The sequence below is a fragment of the Diadema setosum genome, chromosome 21 (genome assembly GCF_964275005.1).
Source record: "Diadema setosum chromosome 21, eeDiaSeto1, whole genome shotgun sequence".
NCBI classification, from domain to species: Eukaryota; Metazoa; Echinodermata; class Echinoidea; order Diadematoida; family Diadematidae; genus Diadema; species Diadema setosum.
In genome coordinates, this window is record NC_092705.1 from 12326981 (window position 1) to 12350077 (window position 23097).

Below are 23097 nucleotides of genomic sequence, written 5' to 3' on the forward strand. Positions count from 1 at the left end.
ACGCAGTGGATGGATTATTGTTTTTCCTTTCAGAATTTAGTCCAAAATCGTTGGCAGTTTTTCCTTTCCAGATCAGACTTACATGTACTAGTGTGATCTGTCTGTGTGCAAACATTTGTCAGGGATCACTTTTATTCATTGCTGGGAATTGTCAGGGAACTTTTCATAAACCAAACTGAAACAGAAAGTGCATCAAAAACATTCAGTGATACACAACATAGACTTGTGATGCACAAATATTTACAATCCAAGAGGTTTGCAAGTCTCATTGTGTACATGAACGTGTTCAAAAGATTATTTCGTTGGTCACCAAGTTTGACAAGAAATTGTGCTTGTACCCAGATTGGATAAAGTTAGTTTATTATTGGTCAGAAATTGTTAGTTTTGTGTTCAGTGATATTAAAGAGACCACACATCTGATCAGACGACACCAGGAAAATTTTTGGCTCACAGGTTTGTCTGAAGTGGAAACTGCCTGAGAAGTATTGTGTATGTCTGATTGTGCAGTATAAAATGCAAACATTAATCCACATCTGTTACCACTTATGATCAGTGGATATGGAGTATAAAGGGTAATTCAGAAAGTATTCTTAGTAAAAACACTGTGAAAGTTGAAGGAAATATCAGACTATTCAAATCTGATGAATTTTGACAGTTTTTGGTAATGTTGCCCCCTCAAGATTGGAACTCTACAGCAGTTAAATGATTCTAAGTTAGTAGAATGATGAAAGGCAATGTATTTGAGGCAGTTCATCATTTTGAGACGATGCCAGGTTTGATGATGATGATGATCATCATCATCATCATCATGACGATAATATAAACAATGATTGTGATAATGATAATGATGATGATGATGATGATGATGATGATGATGATCATCATCATCATCATCATCATCATCATCATCATCATCTGTGCCAGTTGGCAAGCAGATTACTGTGAGGATTAAACTCTCTTTCCTTCAATACATCCAGGAATTGCTCCTTATGGAGGACATAAAGCCGTACACGGACAAACCGCAGGATCCCAGCCTGGCTGTGGAGATCAAGGCGGCCACCTTTGCCTGGGACAAAGAGCAGACTGTGGACTCTGGAGGAGGGGGCGGCAAGAAAGGTGGGAGGAGCGCCTCCAAGGATGCGGGGGCCCCGGGACCCTCCAGCAGCAAGGGGGCGGGAACCAGCCGAGAGAAGGGCACAGGAGCCAAGCCCAATGGGGTGGAGTCGGGGATACCACTGGTGAAGAACGGAGGGGAAGGGGTCGTCTTTGAGGAAGTGGAGGAGGAGATTGTGAAGACGCTGTTTGATGTCAACCTCTCTATGAAAAAGGTACTTACTGCCACAAACTGTTCACAATTTTGTTCTGCTTGTATAAGTTTAATCCTTTTTTACCACTTTGAGGACGGGCTGATTTTGCTACAAAACGCATTTCCCTTAGAGGCCTGCCCGAGTATACTCAGACTAGTCTTCAGCGGGTCAACTTAGGACTCGTGTGTTTAATCTTGCCCTAAACTGTATGTCTTTATGACAGAGATTTTAACCTTGTTTGCTGTCATCCAGGAATGAAAATTAACCAGTGGGACAGAACTTAAAATCTCTACAAGCACCTGTATGACATCATAGGGGATTACAGATACTTGTTTTCTTGCCAGTTGACTTTAGATTTGCTTGTTTTCTCAGAGGATGTGGTTTTACTATACATTTCCCATAGATGCGAGAAACAAAGGCCATATCGCCTTTCATCCTGCTATTTACAGTTTTTCCTAGGATTTTCTACAAATTCAGGCCTTGCTGTTGTGATTTTAAGTTAAATCATGGCCTTTGTGCCCATTTCTCGAAGTGGATCACGTGGGTCATGCAAATGAAATGCTCGTAAATGTTCAGTTTATGTGACAAAGTAGGCCTGTATTCCCAGTCAGCTGAAAGGTATCGTTTTCATTCTACGTATGTAAGAAAGTAAAGGGAAATGCAAGGGATACTCACTTCATATGGGAAGACTTGAGTGTGACTTGAAATCCTGCACATGTTATTATTTTATCAACCGACATCTTTGGACAAACTCTGGTGACAGATGAGATAGGTTTGCTACAAGGTTCCTGTAAGATATGCAAGATTTTCACATGCTCCGTCTGTCATAACTCTGCCATCTAAACTCAATAAAGAGATGAAATGATTCTTGTGACCAGCCTGTTCTGGGAATACCATTCACTGCTTAGGAATTTCCATCCAGCATCTCCAAATAAAGTGGAAAGTGTCCTTGTGCAACACCAAGTTTTTGCTGGTACAATTTGCCCCGTTATTATGAAAGCGGATATACCAGCAGCATTTCAAGAGGAGACATGATTTTTTTTTTTTTTCACAGCATGTGTATCGGTGGAGCATATGGCATAATCTATCTTGACAGCTGTATTTACCTAGTCTCTTCTGATATTGTGTGGTGTGCATGTTTTCTGGAAAACTGCCTTTGAAAACAATCTGATGATATATAATTTTATTTGGTTTTTTTTCACACTGCATCTTTTCTCAATCCTTTCTGCCGCTGACAACCTGGCATTCAGAATGTGTGTTTATTTATTTATTTATATATTTATTAATTAATTAATTTATTTATTTATTTATTTATTTATTTATTGATTTATTTATTTATTTATTTATTTATTTATTTATTTATTTATTTGTTTGTTTATTTATTTATTTATTTATTTATTTATTTATTTATTTATTTATTTATTTATTTATTTATTTATTTATTTATCTATTTATTTACCTATTTATTTATTTATTTATTTGTCTATTCATTTATAATTTTTTTCATTCATTTATTCATCCATTTATTCATTTACTCATTCACTCATTCATGCAGTATGTTGACCTTTAAACTTTATTTAATCTGTCCTCCGTCCTTGTGTCCATTTTGAGTGATAACCGAAACTTCTGCCTCATTTCCTTCAATCCTGTTGGTGAATGACTTCTGCCTTTGTCAATTTGAGATACTACTGTTAGAGGCATCAGTCTTGATAGACCAAATTCACTCATGTGTTCAGACATGAAGATACATGCAGTAGTACGCTTGTCAATCGCTCATTTCTACGAAATACAGCGTTAGCACTCTCAATCAGACTTGCATGCATCTGTTGTTGCAGTGTCGGGTACTGTATACGCCGAATATTTCGCGAGGTTTTTATTTTCGCGAATTTCGCGAGTCAGCTGCTATTCGCAAAATTAAAAACACAAGAAAATATTGACTCCAATGCCAATATGAATGTGACGTACGTGTACACATTTCTCCGTTCAGTACAGGACTCCACGATCGCGAATTTAACCACTCGCGAAATTGTCGGGAAGTCCCGATTCGCGAAAATTTAGACTCGCGAAATATATGGCGTATACAGTAAGTCATTGTTGAGTGTTAGGAACATACATGTACAGTGCCTTTGTGATGAATGTTCTCACGAAGCATATATGTTTTTAATATGTTTGTAAAGCATTATATGACCCACAGTTTGGGTAAAAAATTGAATCAACTTCTTAGTATCAGAGGCTCAAAGCTAGCATGACAACAAACGCCAAGAGACCACTTAAAGGGAAGATAAACCCCAAGAGCAATGTGGATTGAGTGAAAGCAGCAACATTAGTAGAACACATCAGAGAAAGTTTGAAGAAAATCGGACAATCGATGCAAAAGTTATGAATTTTTAAAGTTTTGGTGTTGGAACCGCTGGACGAGGAGACTACTAGAGGTTATGACGTATGAGTGAACAACAATACCAAGAAAATATAAAGAAAATTCTACAAAAATCCATTTTTCATGAAAATTACAAATTTCATCAACTTGATATTGACATATGTTAGGGGTAGCAATTATTCCCCCTGCTTTCTGAAAGAGGTTGGTCCATTGCTCTTTCATAATTCTAGAAAAGTGAATTTTTGTTGAATTTCCTTTATATTTTCTTTGTATTGTTGTCCACTCATACGTCATATCCTCTAGTAGTCTCCTCATCCAGCGGTTTCAACACCAAAACTTTAAAAATTCATAACTTTTGCATCGAATGTCCGATTTTCCTCAAACTTTCACTGATCTACTAATGTTGCTGCTTTCACTCAATCCACATTGCTTTTTGGGTTTACCTTCCCTTTAAACATTGATTACCCCAATTTTCATCTGAGTGAGACTGAGATACGGTGTACAATTTTAGTATATTTTTTTGATTGTTACAGGTCAAGAGGTATGCCCTAATTATTTATTTCTACTTGTGTATGAGGTATGTTGAACCCTTCTCTCTGCACACTTTCAGGGTTCTCTCCTGGGTGTGTGTGGTGGCGTCGGCAGCGGCAAATCATCGCTGATCAATGCCGTCCTCAGTCACATGATCAAGACGGACGGGTCCGTGGCCGTGGACGGCAAGTTTGCCTACGTGCCCCAGCAGGCGTGCATCTTCAACACCACGCTGCGGGAGAACATCCTCTTTGGGTTGGACTTCGACAACGACCGCTACGTGGAGGTCATCGAGGCCTGCGGATTGGCGCCTGACCTTGAGATCCTGGCCAATGGAGACCTGACAGAGGTGAGTAGATGTTCTTCACAGTGGGATGTGCCCAGTCAAAGAAACAGAGTTCTGTTTTCAATCTTCAGTTCATGCCATTCTATAGTGTAGGACCACTGGTACCCTTTCATGGCACTATTTGTATGCAGTTGATGGTGTAAGGCCTTTCTGAGTCGATTTTACTTGTGGGGTTCTATGACAATTACCCCGTGGACAGTTACCCCAGACCCTTTCCCTGACCCTAACCTTAATCCTAATCCTAACTATGCTAACCCTAAACCTAACCCTTACCCTAATCTTTACTGTAACCCTATCACTAACCGGTATTTAGCCTGAGGGGAGGGGTAGTTGTCCTCAGAGGGTAATTGTCCAGATACGATATGGGGGATCAAAGAAAACCTAACCTGGACAGTCTATGTTGTTAAAATGACTTACACATGCTGTGAGAAAATTTTCTTGAAGTGAAGTTGTATCAATAGTGAATGCAAACAGAATATTCGCTCATGCTAATGTTTAGGTTCATTCATTCATTCATATATTTTGGCAAAATATAAAACAATATACAACTTACAGGTCATTACCAAAAAAAAAACAAACAAACAAAAAAACCAAATACATGCTAGGTCTCCTAAGAAGCAATTATGTGCTTTGGTTGATATGTAGTTTTGAATTGCATGTGCCATTTTAAAACTCAAAAGTTTGTACATGTGGACGGTGAGTTGGTTCAGTCGGTAGCACGTCTGCCTCACGATCACACGGCCCGGGTTCGAACCCGAGTCTGGACTGAGTAATGTTGTGTGTAAGCATACTGTCCCCTCTAAGCAAGAGGCAAAACACTCTGTCCCTCGGATAGGACATAAAATGGAGGTCCCGTGTATGAGAGAGTAACAACTCATGCACGTAAAAGATCCCACTTCATTCATCCATCGCAAAGAGCAGGGTGTTTAACCCGGTGAAGTGGTCCCACCTCACATCCAACTGGACTCCATAGAAGACCAGCTTAACTTAGCTGAATATGGGCTATCCAGTCATCTTCTCAGATGGAAAATGAACAAACAAACAAACATGTATTAATTTTCTACAGTTCAGAAATAAGTTATTTATTCTTTGGTCCAGTGTTTAATTTTGTCTGTCGTACTCTTCTCTCGCTCCTTCGGCCTGCAGATTGGGGAGCGCGGCATCAACCTGAGCGGGGGCCAGAAGCAGCGCATCAGCATTGCGAGGGCGGTGTACTCCCAGCGGGACATTTACCTCCTGGACGACCCGCTGAGCGCGGTGGATGCCCACGTCGGCCAGCACATCTTCGAGAACGTGATCAAGAAGCTGCTAGTCGGACGGACCGTCCTCTTTGTCACCCACCAGCTACAGGTGAGGACAAGGGAGGATGTTTGACCCATTTAAGACTAGTCCTGCATATACTCAGGCAGGTGTCTATGGGAAATTTGTGTAATGGCAAAGTCGGCCTGTCCTCAGTGGGTTAAAGGACAAGTTCACCCAAATATATGTGTGGATTGAGTGAATGCAGTAGTTAGTAGAACACATTGGTGACAGTTTTAGGAAAATTAGACAATCTGTTCAAAAGTTATGAATTGTTAGAGTTTTGGTGCCGCCATCACTGGATGAGAAGACAACTATTGTTTGTGATGTCACATACAATTTAGGAAGAATGATCTAAAGAAAACATGAATAAAACTCGACATATTTTCACTGTTCCAGCATAATAGAAGAGCACTATACCTCTTTCAGGAAGCAGGTGAAATAGTCTATAAAAACCCTTAGCATATGTCAATAATATGTGGAGGGAATCTGTTCTTTTCAACAGAAAAAAAAAATGAAATTTTGTGGAATTCTCTTCACATTTTCTTCATGTCTGAAATGGGGAAAAAAAGTGAAGATGTCTGTCCAGTTTATTGAGAAAATTGTGAGACCAAGACATTATCAGCTTATCGAGTTTTTATATTTGATTGCTTTTTATGCCTCCGCCACGAAGTGGTGCCGGAGGCATTATGTTTTCGGGTTGTCCGTCCGTCCGTCCGTCCGTCCGTCCGTCCGTCCTTCCGTCCGTCCGTCCGTCCGTCCTTCCGTCCGTCCGTCCGTCCGTCCTTCCGTCCGTCCGTAATGAATTTTGTGGACAAGGTAACTATCGAAACCTGTTGAGGTATCCTAATGAAACTTGGCATGTATGTGTATTAGGGGGTGAAGTTGTGCCTATCAACTTTTGGGTGCACATGCTCAAGGTCAAAGGTCAAAAGGTCAAGGTCAAATACATAAAATTTCACTATTTCCACCATATCTATGAATGCCTGAAGATATTTTCTTGAAACTTAGTGTATACATGTATTACCCAATTAAGATTCTCTGGTGAAAGTTTGGGTCATGAGGTCAAAGTTCAAAGGTCAAAAGGTCAGGGTCAAATACATAAAATTTCACTATTTCCACCATATCTATTGAATACGTGAAGATATTTTCTTGAAACTTAGTGTATACATGTATTACCCAATCAAGATTCTCTGGTGAAAGTTTGGGTCATGAGGTCAAAGGTCAAAGGTCAAAAGGTCAAGTAAAAATATTAAAACTTCTTTTTTTTTTCCTCCATACCTTGGAAAATTGTTCAAGGTATCTTCATAGAACATAGTATATTTCATGGGGTTCATGAGGTTCATGGGGTCAAAGGTCAGGGGTCAAAGGTCAAGTGCAACACTTCAAAATTTTACTATTTCCCTCCTATCATGCAATGCCAGCAGGGTTATTTTTTTTTTACACTTGGTGTATGCATACATGTGTAACCTAATAGAAATTCTCTGGAAAGTTTTTTTTTCTTCTTTTTTTGCCTCAAAGGTCAAAAGGTCAAAGATCAAGTGAAAGTGCTGAACTAACTTTTTCCTCCATATCTCGGAAGTGGCTCAAGTTATCTTGAAACTTAGTACATATTATGCATGTTCTACCTGAAAGTGATTATCTTACAAATTTTAGGGTCAAGGGCCAGATGAAAATGGTAACAATTTACTATTCAATTCAGAAATTGCACTTTTTCTCCACACCTGTACCTTGAAAATTACTGAATGCCTAAATGTATGAATGAGTCAAAGTCGAGTTAAAAGTCCTTAAATCCCTAGATACATGCTCTCCTATTCATCCAATTAAACCTAGGTCAAGGAAGGTGAACATTCAACACATTTGTGACAAACTTGTCATTTCAATATTTTGCCAATTTTGTGAAAATGTAATCACACATTGTCCACATGTACTATCTAGACCTATTGGGAAAATCATGCATTATGGCGGAGGCATACCAGTCGCCAAAGCGACATTTCTAGTTGTAGCTCTGTTTTACAAAAACATCTGAAGCTGTAAAGGCCATAGCTTCCCTTATGTAAGGTCTGTTTTTTGATTGAACTTCTACTACTGTAAAATGAGGAATGGTTGCGTGCATTTTGATTTTGCAAATTTCACGAGCGCCAAGATTTGAGAAATTAAAATGCAAAATTTCTTGTCTATGCTATATGCATTGAACACGAGTGGCAATTCGCGAAAATTTCATGCATCGAAAAAGGCCGTAGGCTCCAATTTGTGAAAATTTCATGCCGCTATTTTTTAAAAATATGATATGTTTTACAGTACTCTGTATGTTTGAGTTTAATTCATTGATTGAAGCCAGCTTGAGTACAGTTTGGAATTGAAATTCAGTAACCGCTGAACTGTAGATATGTCAACCATCTAGACAATGGGCTAACTTCTCAACCAATAAAATCAAACCTAAAGCATCTGATGATTGACAGGTTTCATGCATAGGGAAATCATTAGGCCTTGTTGAGTATTATCATGATATAAAATGACCACAGCTCATTCAAGAGCCTTGTGCAAATGAAAAAAAGAAAATGATACAGTTATTTTCATGATTTAAGGAGCATTAGAAACATTGTCTAAAACTTTTCCACTGTAGAATCTCCACAGTTTACAGGAGTATGGCAACAATTCATCTCTTTCAGTATCTGAACCAGTGCGACCGCGTGCTCTTCATGAAGGGCGGTCGCATCTTCGGCGACGGACCCCACGGCGAGCTGATGCAGAGCAGCCCCGAGTACAACAGCCTCATCCAGAACTTCCTCAAGGAGCACGAGATGGAGTGCGACGTGGAGCGGGAGGTCAAGTCCCGCAGCCGCGCCCTTTCCTCCATGTCACTGCGCTCGCTGGACTTCATCAGCCGCACAGAGAGCTTCCGCTCCATCACCAAGAGCTTTCGGGCGCGGTCCAACCAGCTGCTGCGGAACCAGTCAGTGCAGTCCATACCGGAGCAGACGCCGCTGCCGGTGCGCGACGCCGAGAACAACATGCCCAAGAAGCTCACTGGTATGTCGCAAAAAATTGTTTCTCTGGCTTGTAAAACCTTACTCACAGGCTTTTGGTGCAACCATCCAACAGCCAGCAGATGGCGAAACCTATGTCCATGGTAGTGACATCATTTGGTAGTCAAACAGCTGGAGTAACAGAGTTCAGTCTTCCCAACACTCGCGTCTGTTCAGAGTTCAAGATGCATGTTATCCTCTCTATGTGGTCTTTCAGCTGGTCCACTGGAGGAAACATGAATTACAGTAATCTCCACACATGGGATAAAGTTTTTATTTTTGATATATGCATGATCTGTACACTGTTTATCAATTGATCCAGAAGTTTGAGTGATATCGCAAATTAAATATAACAAAAAGAGTGACAAGTTTTCCTTAGTAAATGACTTTGGAAAAACTTGTGATTTGCAAATTTCCACAATCTTTTCACTCACACATCTTGAATGTAGTTTGGGATTAATCTCTCATTTTAGACTGACTGTGGACATGCAAAATGTATCAGTTCTCTTGGTATGATGAAATTTCATTTCCCTCCTTTTCCCCTTTGCTTCTTTTTGTTCCATGTGCCTAAAACTAACTTGTACCCTGTTATGCTGCCCTTGCTTAAATATTATTTGGCTGTTTTGTTATTGTAAGATTAGGATGTTGACATGTAGTACAAAGTGATATTTTTGCCACATTGTATACATTCATTAGGCTCAGTAATGTGTTCACTTTGTTCAAATCCATCTGTTTAAGGATGAAAATTGATATCATGTCAAGCACATGCTTGTCTAGTGCAGCCACATGGAGTCAAGTTTCTTTGAGATGTGTTCATCCCAGAGAGTGGCAAAGTGGGGCTCTCTTCCTTTTAATAACACAGAGATACTGTTAAAGCCAAATTCGTTTGCGGACAACCTGCTGTCATGGTTGACATGTCTCTCTCTCCTTTTTGCCACACCCAGATGGCTCGACCGATGGCGAGGATTTTCTAGATGTGTTTGCATGTGAGTCTTTACTCAACTCCACAATTTCCTCAAAGCCTTTCAATCTCTCTCCCTCACTTTCTATATATCTGTCTGTCTGTCTATCTATCTATCTATCTGTTTATCTATCTATCTATCTATCTATCTATCTATCTATCTATCTATCTCTCTATCCATCTATCTGTCTGTCTGTCTATCCATCTATCTGTCTGTCTGTCTATCCATCTGTCTGTCTATCATCTACCTCACCTCTGTCTATCTGTCTATCTATCTGTCTATCTATCTATCTATCTATCTATCTATCTATCTATCTATGTGTCTGTCTGTCTGTCTATCTATCTATCTATCTATCTATCTATTTGCCTATCTAGATCTATCTACATCTATATATATTCTATCCATCTCTCTAATTGCCTACGTGTATCTAGATCTGTTTATCTATATCTCTTTATCCATCTGTTTATCTATTCATCAATCTGCCTCTTTCTTTCTTTCTGTCTATCTCACTATTTGACCCTGTATCTCTCTCAGTCTGTCTCTACCTCTCTTTCTATATGTTTATCTCTTCTCTCTCTCTGTTTATCTTTCTATCTAACTTTATGTCTCTCTATCTTTCCATGTAATCCTCTCTCTCTTTCTCTCTCTCTCAACCTTTTTCTCTCGCAGTCTATCTATCTGATTACCCATCATATTTACCAAATTTATTCCAATATCTCATTGATATTAAATGAATATGTGATACTTGCGAACATTTTTCCTCATTATTGTCAAGCTTATATGTCATGTCGTCATCATCAATGAGTCTGCCCTTGATTACGTCAAATTACCTGAAATCTAAAAGTGATTACTGGCATCGAAGAAGTTCAGCTCATTCAGTCCATCACACCATAATTAGCGACAAATGTCAGACATTAAACACCATTGCGACATTCTTTACCTCATCAGCTGGTTACCTCATTTGTTCACCAATCAAGCATATCACTGCATTCTTCTTGACATACATGAATGTTTCTCAAGTGGTAGTTTGCTTTTTAATCATCAGCATCCCATGTAAAAAAAAAAAAAATAAAAAATCAAACCAACATATCATATGATATTTTTGCCACATCAGTGCAGCCTCAGCCTTGCATTCATACGATAATTGGTGAAAGTATTTTCTCTAGAGATAACTGATGACAATTTATAAGATAATTCAAAGCACTGATATACTGCTCTGCAGAAAAGACCTCAAAATCTGCTCCTTTTGTGTTTGTTTGTATTTTTCTTTTTAAGGTACAGTCGTAATATCTGTAGCATTTATTTTTTGCATCCTTTCGCTCCTGGTTTGATAAGTTGAGTTTCACTTCTTCCATGCATGCCTCCACCACTTGTGCCTGCACTATGTGCAGCCCTAAGTGGGGATGAAATGAAGGATGTAGATTCTCATAAAGAGGATGAAGATGAGGAGGAGGTTTGGTATGATGCAAACAGTGAAGAAGATGAAGAGATAGAAGAAGAGGAAGCCGATGAAGATGAAGAAGTAATGTTTCACTACGATGGTAAGCGATCTTTTACCGGGGACCACTGGTTGCTCACTTTGCTGTCCTATTTTACATTATATTATTTATTTTGCTCTTTGCAATTACTAACCCCATCACACATAGTTCTTTTGCATGCTTTTACTCCACCAAACCTCTCTGTTACAGAAAAATATACCCCTGGGAAAAGGCTGTCGTATCTGCTATTTATAGTGAATCAAAAACTACAGATCAGTGAAATATCGACGCAAATCTAAATAACCACACCCAAAATGCCAAAATGCCATGACTAGCAGAATATCAGTAAAGCATCAAATATACATGTACACCTGTACATGATGTCAAACAAATATCTTGATTTTATAGATGTCACATTTTGATTTATAATGCCGACAGAGGCCACTTTGTTTTAGTATAGTCAACTTTTCTTTGTGAGTGTAGAGATCAAAAGTTAATTGAAAACTTTTGCGATGGCATTTCCTTTTTTATTTTTCTTAGTCAAAAGAGAGTAAGAATACAGTGTATTGAGTATTGATTATTGAGTTAGCTTGTGAAAGAGGTGTGAGGTGGTATTCCTTTTGGCCACTTTAGAATAGGCGGAATGAAAGTACAACTTTTTTGAGCGTTAATGAATGTGGATGTAAAATACCTCTGTCATCACGTTAAATAGCAAAATTCAGTTCATTTTAAAGCGTTGTCAGCTCAGTGTAAATTTGACTTTTGTTTGCCGATTCACTGACTGTCAGACTTTGATTTTTTTGGAGGGTTGGGGCAATTCATCAAATATTCTCTGATCTGTTGCTCTGAAATCACTGTGCAAAATAAGTTGCAGTCACACTGGCAAAACTTCACGTTTAAGTTCTCGAAGTTTTGCCGGTGTGACTGCAAACTTTCCACTAAAACTTGGGAAATTTCCCGAACCCCTGCAAATCTTCTTGACGTTTGTGCAGCCCAGACACACGCAACTGAAACTTGGCAAAGTTTATCATATTACTAGTCCGTTGTGGTGCCTCCAAAGTGTGGAGGATTGAGATGTACTTATATGCATTGTTACATCACAATCACTAGCTGTCAGATGATGCATGCTTTCTTCTATATTGCGCATGAGCGCCAGTGTCCCAAACTTCGAGAACTGAAACTTTGAGAAGTTTGGTTGCCAGTGTGAACAGATGAGCAAAGTTCGCAAAGATTTCTCGAAGTTAAACTTTGAGAAGATTTTGCCAGTGTGACCCCAGTATAGTATGGCAGTATAGTTTTCGTGAGTTACAAATAGTTGCAGTAATGCACTCTCACTTAGGATATTGGTGTGTGTATGGCACCTAGAATAGATTTCGCACTTTTATATCAATATCAAAGGATTTTTCCCCCATCTTGTCACGTTGATCAGACTTCCTTTAAACTGTCACCCTTTTGTTTCACACAGGAGTGATGTCATTTTCCTTCCTAGATTTAATGTATTTAAAGGGGACATGGACCCAGTAGCCAAGAGGGCGCTATTGGGTGGCGTGATGATAGCTGCCATCTTCATTACGAAGATTGACAATGCCAGTTAAAGTAGATTTTGGACGTGAATTGCAGGCGCCGCCTTTTGTACAGGTTCAGTAGTCATTCACAATTTGCTGTACATAGCGTATAAGTATGGTACAAGTGAATGTTGGACTGCTCCAATCGTATTGATCTTAGGTAGATTGTGAACTAGTCTTGCACTTACACAGCAATCCATTTATGAGTACCCACTTGCACATTTTACACATATTTAGATGCAAGTTTCCACAGTTAGCTACATAGACAGCAAACTTTGTCCCTAGATGGTCTGTCTGTAAAAGGTAGAACCAGTGCGGAAAAATGGCTTAATCAAGAAACAAACTGACTTTTCTATCATTTTTTGCTATTTTTGTCATACCCACTGTACAAATCATTTTTATTCGGACGTTTGGAACATGGTAGATGTGTGAGCTTGGGTTCATGTTACAGTACCATCTTGAATTCTGGGTCCTTCCCCCCCCCCCCTTTTTTTTTTAAATCACAACTGCACAGAATAGTGTGAGTGTTTCTGACTTCAGTTGAATTTGTAACTGCATTCCTCCTTCCTCCAATTAACCTCGTCGTAGATTTTTAATCTACCTGATCTTCATCGGCACATTTCATCTCATAAAATCCTGTTTTGCATGGAACATTTTGTTGTTATTGTTGTTGCTGATGGTGGTGGTGTTGTTGTTTTTGCTGTGTTGGGCAGAAAGCCTCAGGCTAGCTTCCTGGTTGTCCGAGACAATCTTGGTATGAAGGTACAGTGTGTATACACTGAAATTGAATGTATTTTGTTTGTGAACTTTTCTCTCTCTATAGCACTTTTAGCTCTGTGTGTGTTGGTGCTGCCGTTATTTTTGTGTTGTTTGTCATCTACATGCACAGTATGCTTTCCATCTGGTGGTGGGTTCTTTTTCATTTTCTTTCATTTTTTTTTCTCTGTGGAATTGTGCTTTTTCCCCATAGAAGTTACAGCTGTAGATGGGCACAGATCTGCACCTTGCAAATGTATTCACAACACTGCATATTATATACATTGTACATACATTTTAGTCATATATTATCTGTGTGTATTCCCTTTATTATGTTCTTCACTCTTTTGCACTGCTGAAAAAGTCCTGTGTGACAGTGTCAATATGTAATATAGGGATTGATGTTTTCTACTTCTAAATGCATCTACTGTATCACAATGCAATGAAAAATTCTATACATATACAGTATGTAGTGGATCTAGTCTGCAGGTAAGTATCGTTTGAATACATCACAAATTCATTCTTTGTGTTTATTATATCATCATGATGTGATCATCATTGTTTCTAAACATTGTCATTTGTGAATTTTTCCCATGCATGTTAACTCTGTCGTGTTGAAAAATATGTACTTGTTATTGCTTGTGCATGAACTCTGGAATCAAAACTGCAGAATGTTCTGTAACCAAGTATTGCCACCAAGTGACTCAATATCCAAGTATTTCTCCATACCTATGGTCATTATATTTGTCTATGATATATTTTCCATTTTTATCACAGATAAAAGGATTTTCAAAAATATTTCTTTTTGCTATGATTCCAATGTCAATTTTCGATGTACAAAAATGCTCTCTGATCTCTGCAAACCAAAAACATGTTGATATCATAATATGCTAGTTCTCTGCTGGAAATGTGTTACTGATGACTCTCCATCAGTGACTATAGTCTGGTGGTATAGTCAGTGAGGTGTAGAGATGGAGAAAAATAATGCTTTATTCTGCTCTTTTGCTGAAAATACCCCCAAAACATATCTTCAGTGCTGGTCATGGGCCGGAAGACAGGTGGTATACTGGTAATGATAGTAGTAATGATGTACAGTTATCTTGATGTCACTCTGTTATATATTTCTGTTCGTGATTCAAGTAAGATGGATATGGTAAGAGGAATACTAGGTATTGCAACGTCATTCAATGTGATGGTTCTCCGTTCACCAAAACAGCAGAGCAGATGCTGTCCTTACCAGAAACATTTCAGTAAATGTCATTGTTGGTCCTGGAAAAAAAAAAGGGCAAGCCACAAATTCATATCAAAAAGCATCCTTCATGTTCCTCTTTCTGTACAAATTAGTTTGTGATTCAAGTAAGATGAAAAGAGATAAGATGTGATGATCTTCATGAAGAATCTCTGGTTCTCCATCCTCCAGGAAAGCTCAGCAAGGGGGAGGAAACGACCGTCAAGACCAAGCCGTCCCGGACCTACATGGAGTACGTGCGGGCGGCCGGCGGGTTCCTCGTCTCGGGGCTGGTCATCTTGACCTTCGTCCTCTCCCAGGGTTGCTCCACCTTCAGCAATCTCTGGCTCAGTCATTGGCTGGAGCAAGGCAACGGAACCGAGGTCCAACTGGTGAGGGCGCTGTCTCTCCTTCCCTTCACCCCCAATTTTCCCAAGTTGTAAATTTTTTATTTGTGTTCTCTTTTAGTGAATAAAATCCCATTTCTGTTTTTTTCAGAGTGATAGACTAATTCTTGTACCCTCACCTTCATCTTTCCCCTGTTATAAACATTTTGTTGGTTTTCTTTTTTACTTATTATCATATTTCATTTTTTTTTTTTGAATGAGTGATTAGTTCTGATACGTGGTTTGACTCTGCATGCATTACTTCAGAAGGTTATGAAACTGAAAGTTTCATATAAGGAGAAATCATTTCCCAGCAGGATATATTGAAAAAAAACCACAAAAAGTGTCGGTCAGCAATTATGTGCGTCAAAGCGTGCGATCATCGGAAATGGTCGAGTCCAGTCAAGATTCTTCAACTGTGTGTGTAGTATCAGAGAGATCAGTGATAAAGCTGTGCACAATCTGTTACGAAGATTCTCAAATATATCTGAGCTGGACCAGCCTTCCCACTCCATGGTATCCTCATGTTACTGTATACGCCATATATTTCGCGAGTCTAAATTTTCGTGAATCAGGCATTCCCAACGATTTCGCTAGTGGTTAAATTCGCGATTGTGGAGACGTGTACTGAACGGAGAAATGTACACACGTACGTCACATCCACATCGGGATCAGAGTCAATATTTTCGCGTGTTTTTAATTTTGCGAATTGCAATTGACTCGCAAAATTTGCGAAAATAAAGACCTCTCGAAATATTCGGCGTATACAGTATTGGGTGTTTATGTGGATGTGAAGAGGGTTTCATACTGATGATCACATGATGCCCACCATTTTTCTTTCATGGAGCCTTTGATCAGGGCGGTACAATTAATTATTGAACAAATGATCATTCCAGATGAGAAGCCCTCATTCAAGACCTTGTAATAAAGTTCAGAAGTCTTTTCATCTTTCCCTACAGAACTTGAGTAAGTCCGACTCACCACAGGACCAGTACGAAAAAGCAAATATATCGGACAATCCTCATCTCCGTTTCTACCAGCTTGTCTACGCCGCTTCTGTTGTGGGGTGTGTGTTGTTTGGAATGCTGCGAGCCTACTCTTATGTGAAGGTGAGATTTCTGCCAGTAGATTTGATTGTCAGATAGTCATGAAATATTGTCAATGAACACCTTATTTCATTTTCAGAATAACAAACTTTTGGGATAAACCTCTTTTTTTTTAATGTCAGCCATTTCAAAGATGATTATCGTCAAATAAACTCTTAATTCCTCTTTAACAGAATTGTATGTTCTTAAACATTTCACGAAGTGGTTTCTGAGTATCTCACAAAAAGTTAAAAGCTGAATCCTCACCTCAACCAATACTGTACTAGAATTCTGTCCCTTTTAAAGAATTATGACCCTTATATAATTTTTGGATAAACAAACCTTCAGATTAACGAACCTTTGGAATAACAAACTTTTGGAATGCAAACTGTAACTGAAGCACACCTTATGATTGTGAATGAAGGATTGATACTGCCTACAAGTTTGTAGATCTGTGTCTATGAAGGCTTTTGGGGTGGGGGACCCTGTAAACTGCCATTATCATTACATATTTTGATATGCACACACAATTATCTCATATGATGCCTTACAGACGACGTTGAGGGCAGCGTCCAGGATTCATAACAGCGTCTTCGTCAACGTCATCCACACTCCAATGTCGTTCTTTGATACGACGCCGTCTGGTCAGATCCTCAACAGATTCTCCAAAGATCTAGATGAAGGTAAGAGAAGTTATCACCATACAATTTACAGGGGTTTTGTTTTCACAAATTTCGTGAGTCGGTTGGTATTCGCTAATTTCACAACTGGCAAAAATATTGACTCTGATCCCGACGTGAATGTGACGTGTATGCATTACTGTACCTCCATTCCATTACTGTACTCCACGATCACAAATTTAACCACTCACAAAATTCTTGGTAAGTTCCAATTCACGAAATATGAATTCGCTATATTATTGGCGTAAATAGTAGATGAAACAGAAGCAATAAGAAAACAATTGAAAGGTTTCTAACCACCATGAATTTGTTTTCCTCTTTGCATATAAACTTGTGTTTCTTCTTCCACTTTTTATCCAAATTTGTTAACTCACTTACACATACTATTCAGTATGGGTAAATATTTTGGGTTTATTTGATCAATAACCATAGAGTATGCCATGTTATGGTAATTACGAACTTTATACTCCAGGAGACACAGATTTCATTGTAGTGTAAGAGCATATAGACACTCAGCTTCCGAACCTTTGAAATCTCAAGCACTAATCATGTTTGACTGTTAGATGAGCATTGAAGATGCAAATGTACATGGCATCCCATATTGGGATATTGCTGAATTATATTTTGCAAGACAGCGAAATCAAATAGACATTTTTTAGAACTAGTGCTTATTAAATTTTCGATGAAGGGTACAAAAGGTAATAGCATGTGATATAGGATGCCACATTTATCTCAACATTGCATCTCTTCGCTCAGACACCACCTACTTCTTTCTCCAAACTTGTTCCCCTGGTAACCAGCCGACATCCGGCTCCCGTTCGTGATGGAGTCGCTGATCCAGAACGGCACGTTCATGTTCTTCAACATCTGCACCATCATCTACATCTTCCCATGGTTTCTCATCGCCATCACGGCCATGCTTACCGTCTTCGGTTTCCTCAACCGCTTCTACCGGCCGGGTCTGCGCGGCATCAAGATGCTGGACAACACGCTGCGCTCGCCGTGGTTCTCCCACGTCACCAGCACTATGAACAGCCTCTCCACAGTGCACGCCTACGGCAAGAAGGAGGAATTCATCGCAAAGTGAGACTTACAGCCTTACTGCTGTTGAACTATCGCTTGGTTCATTCTTTGGTTTGATCTGTGGCCCCTTTCAGTTTAAGCATTTGGTCAAGTTGTTTAAAAGTTGTTGATACAATTGTACTGGCTTGATTGTTGTGAATTCCTCTGGGGACGTGAAAGCCCCTTGACGGTTGTGTTTACCATTTCTTGATGATATTTACAACATGTTACATGTACCTTTGTTTTTCACTTTAATACTGTATAAGTATCTCATTTAGTAAAGCTGAAGACTAGAAGAGGATGTCTCTCAAAAACACAAAATGAGATGAAAAGAATACCCTCATTGGAGGAGGCAAACACATTTCAGCTAAAATATGCCCCTTTGCCTGCTCAAATACAATGCATGTCCATTATAACAAACATGGTTTTAACAAAATTCTTGTTACAATGAAGTAAAAATTCAGGTCCCAAGATTATCATCTATATTTGTATGGACATTTGAGAGCTTGCGTGTGGATTTAGTGACCATATTAGGGAAACAATGATGCAAGTATGCACCATTGCTTGAAATGTTGGTTTCTTGATGTCCACTGCAGGTTTGACCGCCAGCTGGACGCCCACAGCGTCCCCCTGATGCTCTTCATGATGGCCAATAGGTGGCTGGCCACCCGCTTCGACATCATGACCGTGTGCCTGGGAGTGGTCACCGCACTGTCCATTGTACTGACCCATGGCAAGACACCCCCCGGTCTGGCCGGTCTGGCCATCACTTTCACCATGCAGGCAAGACTCAACTCTTTAACTTTCTGCTTTCAGAGAGCTACAGCTCATTACTCTGCTCTTACAGAACTAGAACTTGGCTCTCTGCTTTTAATAGAGCTAGAACTTTATCTCTCTACTTTCAGTTTCTCTAGTTTCAATATCAAGGCACACCTCATCATATTCCTACAGGATGCTGAACCTTGCAGCTCTACTGTTTACAAGTGAAGTTGGCCATATTCTGCAAGATGTGCCATGACTCTAAAGCTTCAAGCCTCTTTGTTAATACTCAGTCCGACCTGACTCTGAAATTGAGAGAGTTAGAGAACCAAAGCATGTAAAATCATGTCTAAGCCATGACTACATTGTTTTTTCTTTGTGTATGATTTGTTAGAAAAGGATAGTTGAGTCCATTATTATCAAAAACACTTTGAAGTAGACTGAGTAATATTATTCATGTGCTGCATACCTGTTTTAATGATTTCAACTGAAATAAACATTCTCCTGTTGTGGTCAATAATGTACCTGAGAATGTTGTGGATTGTTGAGATTTTAAAGATTTCTTCACTTTGGCTCACGTCGACAGGTCCTTGGTATATTCCAGTTTACCATGAGGTTAGCAGCTGAAGTTGAAGCAAGATTCACATCAGTCCAAAGAATCATTGACTATACAGTAAGTGAAGGCATTCCTATAAATGTCTTTTTGTCACCCTGGCTGTAAAGCTGTGAGCATAAGAGATGAATTGATGGACTTTCAGAATTTACATTTGTATTGATGATTAGAAAAAGAGATACTCTAAATCCAGACATTTTCACATGCATGAAACTTTCGCAAATTTCATGAGACATTGTGATTTGTGAAAGCAAAATGCGCGCTAAAATTTTTGTCTGCGCAATCCAGTACACGTGGTATACTTAAAATGTTGTCATGGTCAGCTAGTCGTAAAAGTTTCAAACTGCTAGAAAGGTTGTCAGTTCCAATTCGTGAAAGTTTTATGCTGCAAATGTTTCTGGTTTTACAGTATGATGATGGTGACAATGTTGAAATTAAAGGTCATTATATTGTAGATGATAATAAACAGTGATTGTGTTTTTGAAAGCACAAAATATTGTAAAATAATGACAAAGATGACAATGACAAAAATTGATGACGCTGATTAATAAAAATGAAGATGATGATGGTGATGATGATTAGTGTAATGGTCATGATCACCTTGACAGCAGTTTAGACAATGATAGCAAAAATGATGATGACAAAATTGAGGATATTAAAGCATATTCTCAAAGACGAACATTAGGTGTTTCCTGTACTAAATTTGTTTCTCGTTCCCTTTGACATCTTTGATTTGATTTAACTGTTTTGATTCCACCTGCATAATGCTTTACGTGTGCATTTAAGAGATAAACGTTACCAGTACATGCATACTGCGTAGTCTTACCCCGAATCTTAATCCTAATCCTGATCCAAATCTTCTCACCGTAGAACCTTCCGAGGGAAGCTCCGCCCACCATCAAGGGCAAGGAGCCACCCGCCAAGTGGCCTGAGCACGGCCGGATCGTCTTCCGCCAGGTCAAGATGCGTTACCGTGACAACCTGCCGCTGGTGCTGAAGGGGGTCACCTTTGTCATCCGCCCCAGGGAGAAGATTGGCATTGTCGGGAGGACTGGTTCAGGTGTGGAGAAATATTTTGAGCAGTGATTTGAAACAGGTTTTCTTCTCCTTCTTTTTTTTTTCATCAGAGCAAGTCATCTTGAAGGAAGTCATCTTGATTCAAGCAAATGAAGGAAATAACTTAAAATTGTGGAAAATCAGTCAAATGACTTACTGAAGTAATTTGACAGACTGTTTTACCCTCAAACTCTTCATAGGAAGCACTGTAGCAGATACTTAAATGAGGACATAGCCACTGGACTCTTTTCTGACTGAGGAACAATTCTCTTTCTTATGACTTACAGTACATTGTATGTACAAATACAGATTGTAGATCCAATGCCCCAAATTTACGAAGGAAGATTAACCCACATCCATGGTTTTCAGTTAGTCCATTGATTAAAAACAGGCACAAACTGGAATACATTGTACATCACATACGTATGTGCATGTCAGTATACTCTCATTATGGGATATCTGTTCTCTTACGCAATGCGCCACACACATTTATACTATGGAAATTTTCCTCATCCGAGGACCTGATTTAAAGTACCTTTTTAAATTCAGGCAGTGAGATTTTTCATGAACCTGTGTGTAAATAGATTGATGAATGGAATGAATATTGCATAAAAGGATATGTGAAACTTGTCGAAATGATTCATGAAGTATCCTGAAATATCGACAGTGAAATTATTTTGTAGGCAAGTGGCTAAGACACTGTGGCTCATGCCAAAACTGAGTCAAGGACTTAACAATGATTTTCACCATTTCGTAATGTCGTTTTCTTCACTCCCACCCATCCGTTACAGGCAAGTCGTCGTTGGGTGTCGCCCTGTTCCGCCTCGCCGAAGTGGCTGTGGGCAACATCGCTATCGACAAGCTCGACATTGGTGACATGGGGCTGAGGGATGTGCGTTCCAAGATTTCCATCATCCCACAGGATCCCGTGCTCTTTGTCGGAACTGTCAGGTAGTAGTGGTAGTGGTAGTGGTAGTGGTAGTGGTAGTGGTAGTGGTAGTGATAGTGGTAGTGATAGTGGTAGTGGGAGTGATAGTGATAGTGATAGTGGTAGTGGGAGTGATAGTGGTAGTGGTAGTGGTAGTGGTAGTGGTAGTGGTAGTGGTAGTGATAGTGGTAGTTGTAGTTGTAGTTGTAGTGGTAGTGGTAGTGATAGTGGTAGTGGTAGTGGTAGTGGTAGTGGTAGTGGTAGTGGTAGTGGTAGTGGTAGTGATAGTGGTAGTGGTAGTGGTAGTGATAGTAGTATTGGTAGTGGTAGTGGTGGTAGTAGTGGTAGTGGTAGTGGTAGTGGTAGTGGTAGTGGTAGTGGTAGTGGTAGTGATAGTGGTAGTGGTAGTGGTAGAAATGTTAAAAGTAGTAGTAAAAGTAGTAGTAGTATTAGTAGTAGTAGTAGAAGTAGTAGTAGTCACGGCAGTGTTCGTAGTAGTGGTAGTAGTGGTAGTAGCAGTAGTAGAAGTAGTCGTACTAGTAGTAGAAGTAGTAGTAGTCATAGTATGGTTGTAGTGGTGGTAGCAGTAGTAGTGGTAGTATTAGCAGTAGCACCAGTAGTGTAAGTACAGTAGTAGTTGTAATAGTAGTAGTATTAGCAGTACAAATGATAGGTTGTAGTACAGTAGTAGTAGTAGTAGTAGTAGTAGTAGTAGTAGTAGTTATTGTAGTGGTGGAGGTAGTGGTAGTAACAGCAGCAGCAGCAGCACTAGTAGTAGTAGTAGTAGTAGTAGTAGTAGTGGTGGTGGTGGTAAGTAGGAGCAGTAGTAATTTTTAGCATTTACACTTGTGACAAAAAAAAAAAAAAACAACAACAAAACTGTACACATTTTATGATGAGCTCCTATCTAACTATGTGTATCTACTTTAGGTACATACCCCTACTTGGAAGCTGTACACTGTACACAGAACACAGAGATGATTTTTGGTTTTGTCCATCCACAGGTACAACCTGGATCCATTCAATGAACGCACAGACGAGGAGGTGTGGATGGCGCTAGAGAGAACACACATGAAAAATACAGTGAGTCTATTTACTTCCTGGGTGAGAGGTCAACATGTCAAGTAACTCAATTAAAGAGGCATGCATCCACTAGAATGCCTACATTGAACAGAGATAACAGCATGCCATGGCAGATTGCTGGAAAACGTTCAAGCTGTTTGAATTTTTCTCATTGCCAGTCGCATATCATTGGTGGCCCAATTCATTCGCTGCCCCCTGGGGTACATTCGAAAACCACAAATAGTACCAGTCAGCAAATATGTGCATCAAAGCGTACACTCTTCGCTGATGATCATCCCCAGTCAAGGTTCTTTGACTGTGTGTGTACATAAGGATTAGTGATAAAGCTATACACAATTTGTTATGAGGATTATCACATATATCCAAGCGAGGGCAGCCTTTCCACTCCATGGTATCCTCACACTACTGGGTCTGTAAGGTCGCAAGTTTCAGTCAAAGTATATCTCTCTCCAGACATAAGTATCCCTGTGTGAAACTGCAAATGTTTGAATCTTTCAATGAATATCTATTTAATAAATGCAAACAAAGGGAAACTGTCCAGAAATGAAAGTAATTTATGAGTGGAAA

General features: G+C 39.4%; 1 protein-coding gene across 1 annotated transcript in view; it reads left to right on the top strand.

Moving 5' to 3' along the window:
- The window catches only part of LOC140244936 (ATP-binding cassette sub-family C member 5-like), a 56976-nt gene that overhangs the window by 30482 nt on the left and 3397 nt on the right, over positions 1–23097 (top strand). Inside the window, exons 10-24 of the mRNA XM_072324544.1 lie at positions 978–1328; positions 4295–4564; positions 5708–5911; positions 8533–8893; positions 9834–9875; positions 11243–11392; positions 15071–15270; positions 16224–16373; positions 16903–17032; positions 17830–18112; positions 18688–18874; positions 19437–19523; positions 20334–20523; positions 21311–21470; positions 22452–22530. Of these exons, the coding sequence (XP_072180645.1) occupies positions 978–1328; positions 4295–4564; positions 5708–5911; positions 8533–8893; positions 9834–9875; positions 11243–11392; positions 15071–15270; positions 16224–16373; positions 16903–17032; positions 17830–18112; positions 18688–18874; positions 19437–19523; positions 20334–20523; positions 21311–21470; positions 22452–22530 (2844 nt within the window). The remainder of the gene's footprint in view (positions 1–977; positions 1329–4294; positions 4565–5707; positions 5912–8532; positions 8894–9833; positions 9876–11242; positions 11393–15070; positions 15271–16223; positions 16374–16902; positions 17033–17829; positions 18113–18687; positions 18875–19436; positions 19524–20333; positions 20524–21310; positions 21471–22451; positions 22531–23097) is intronic.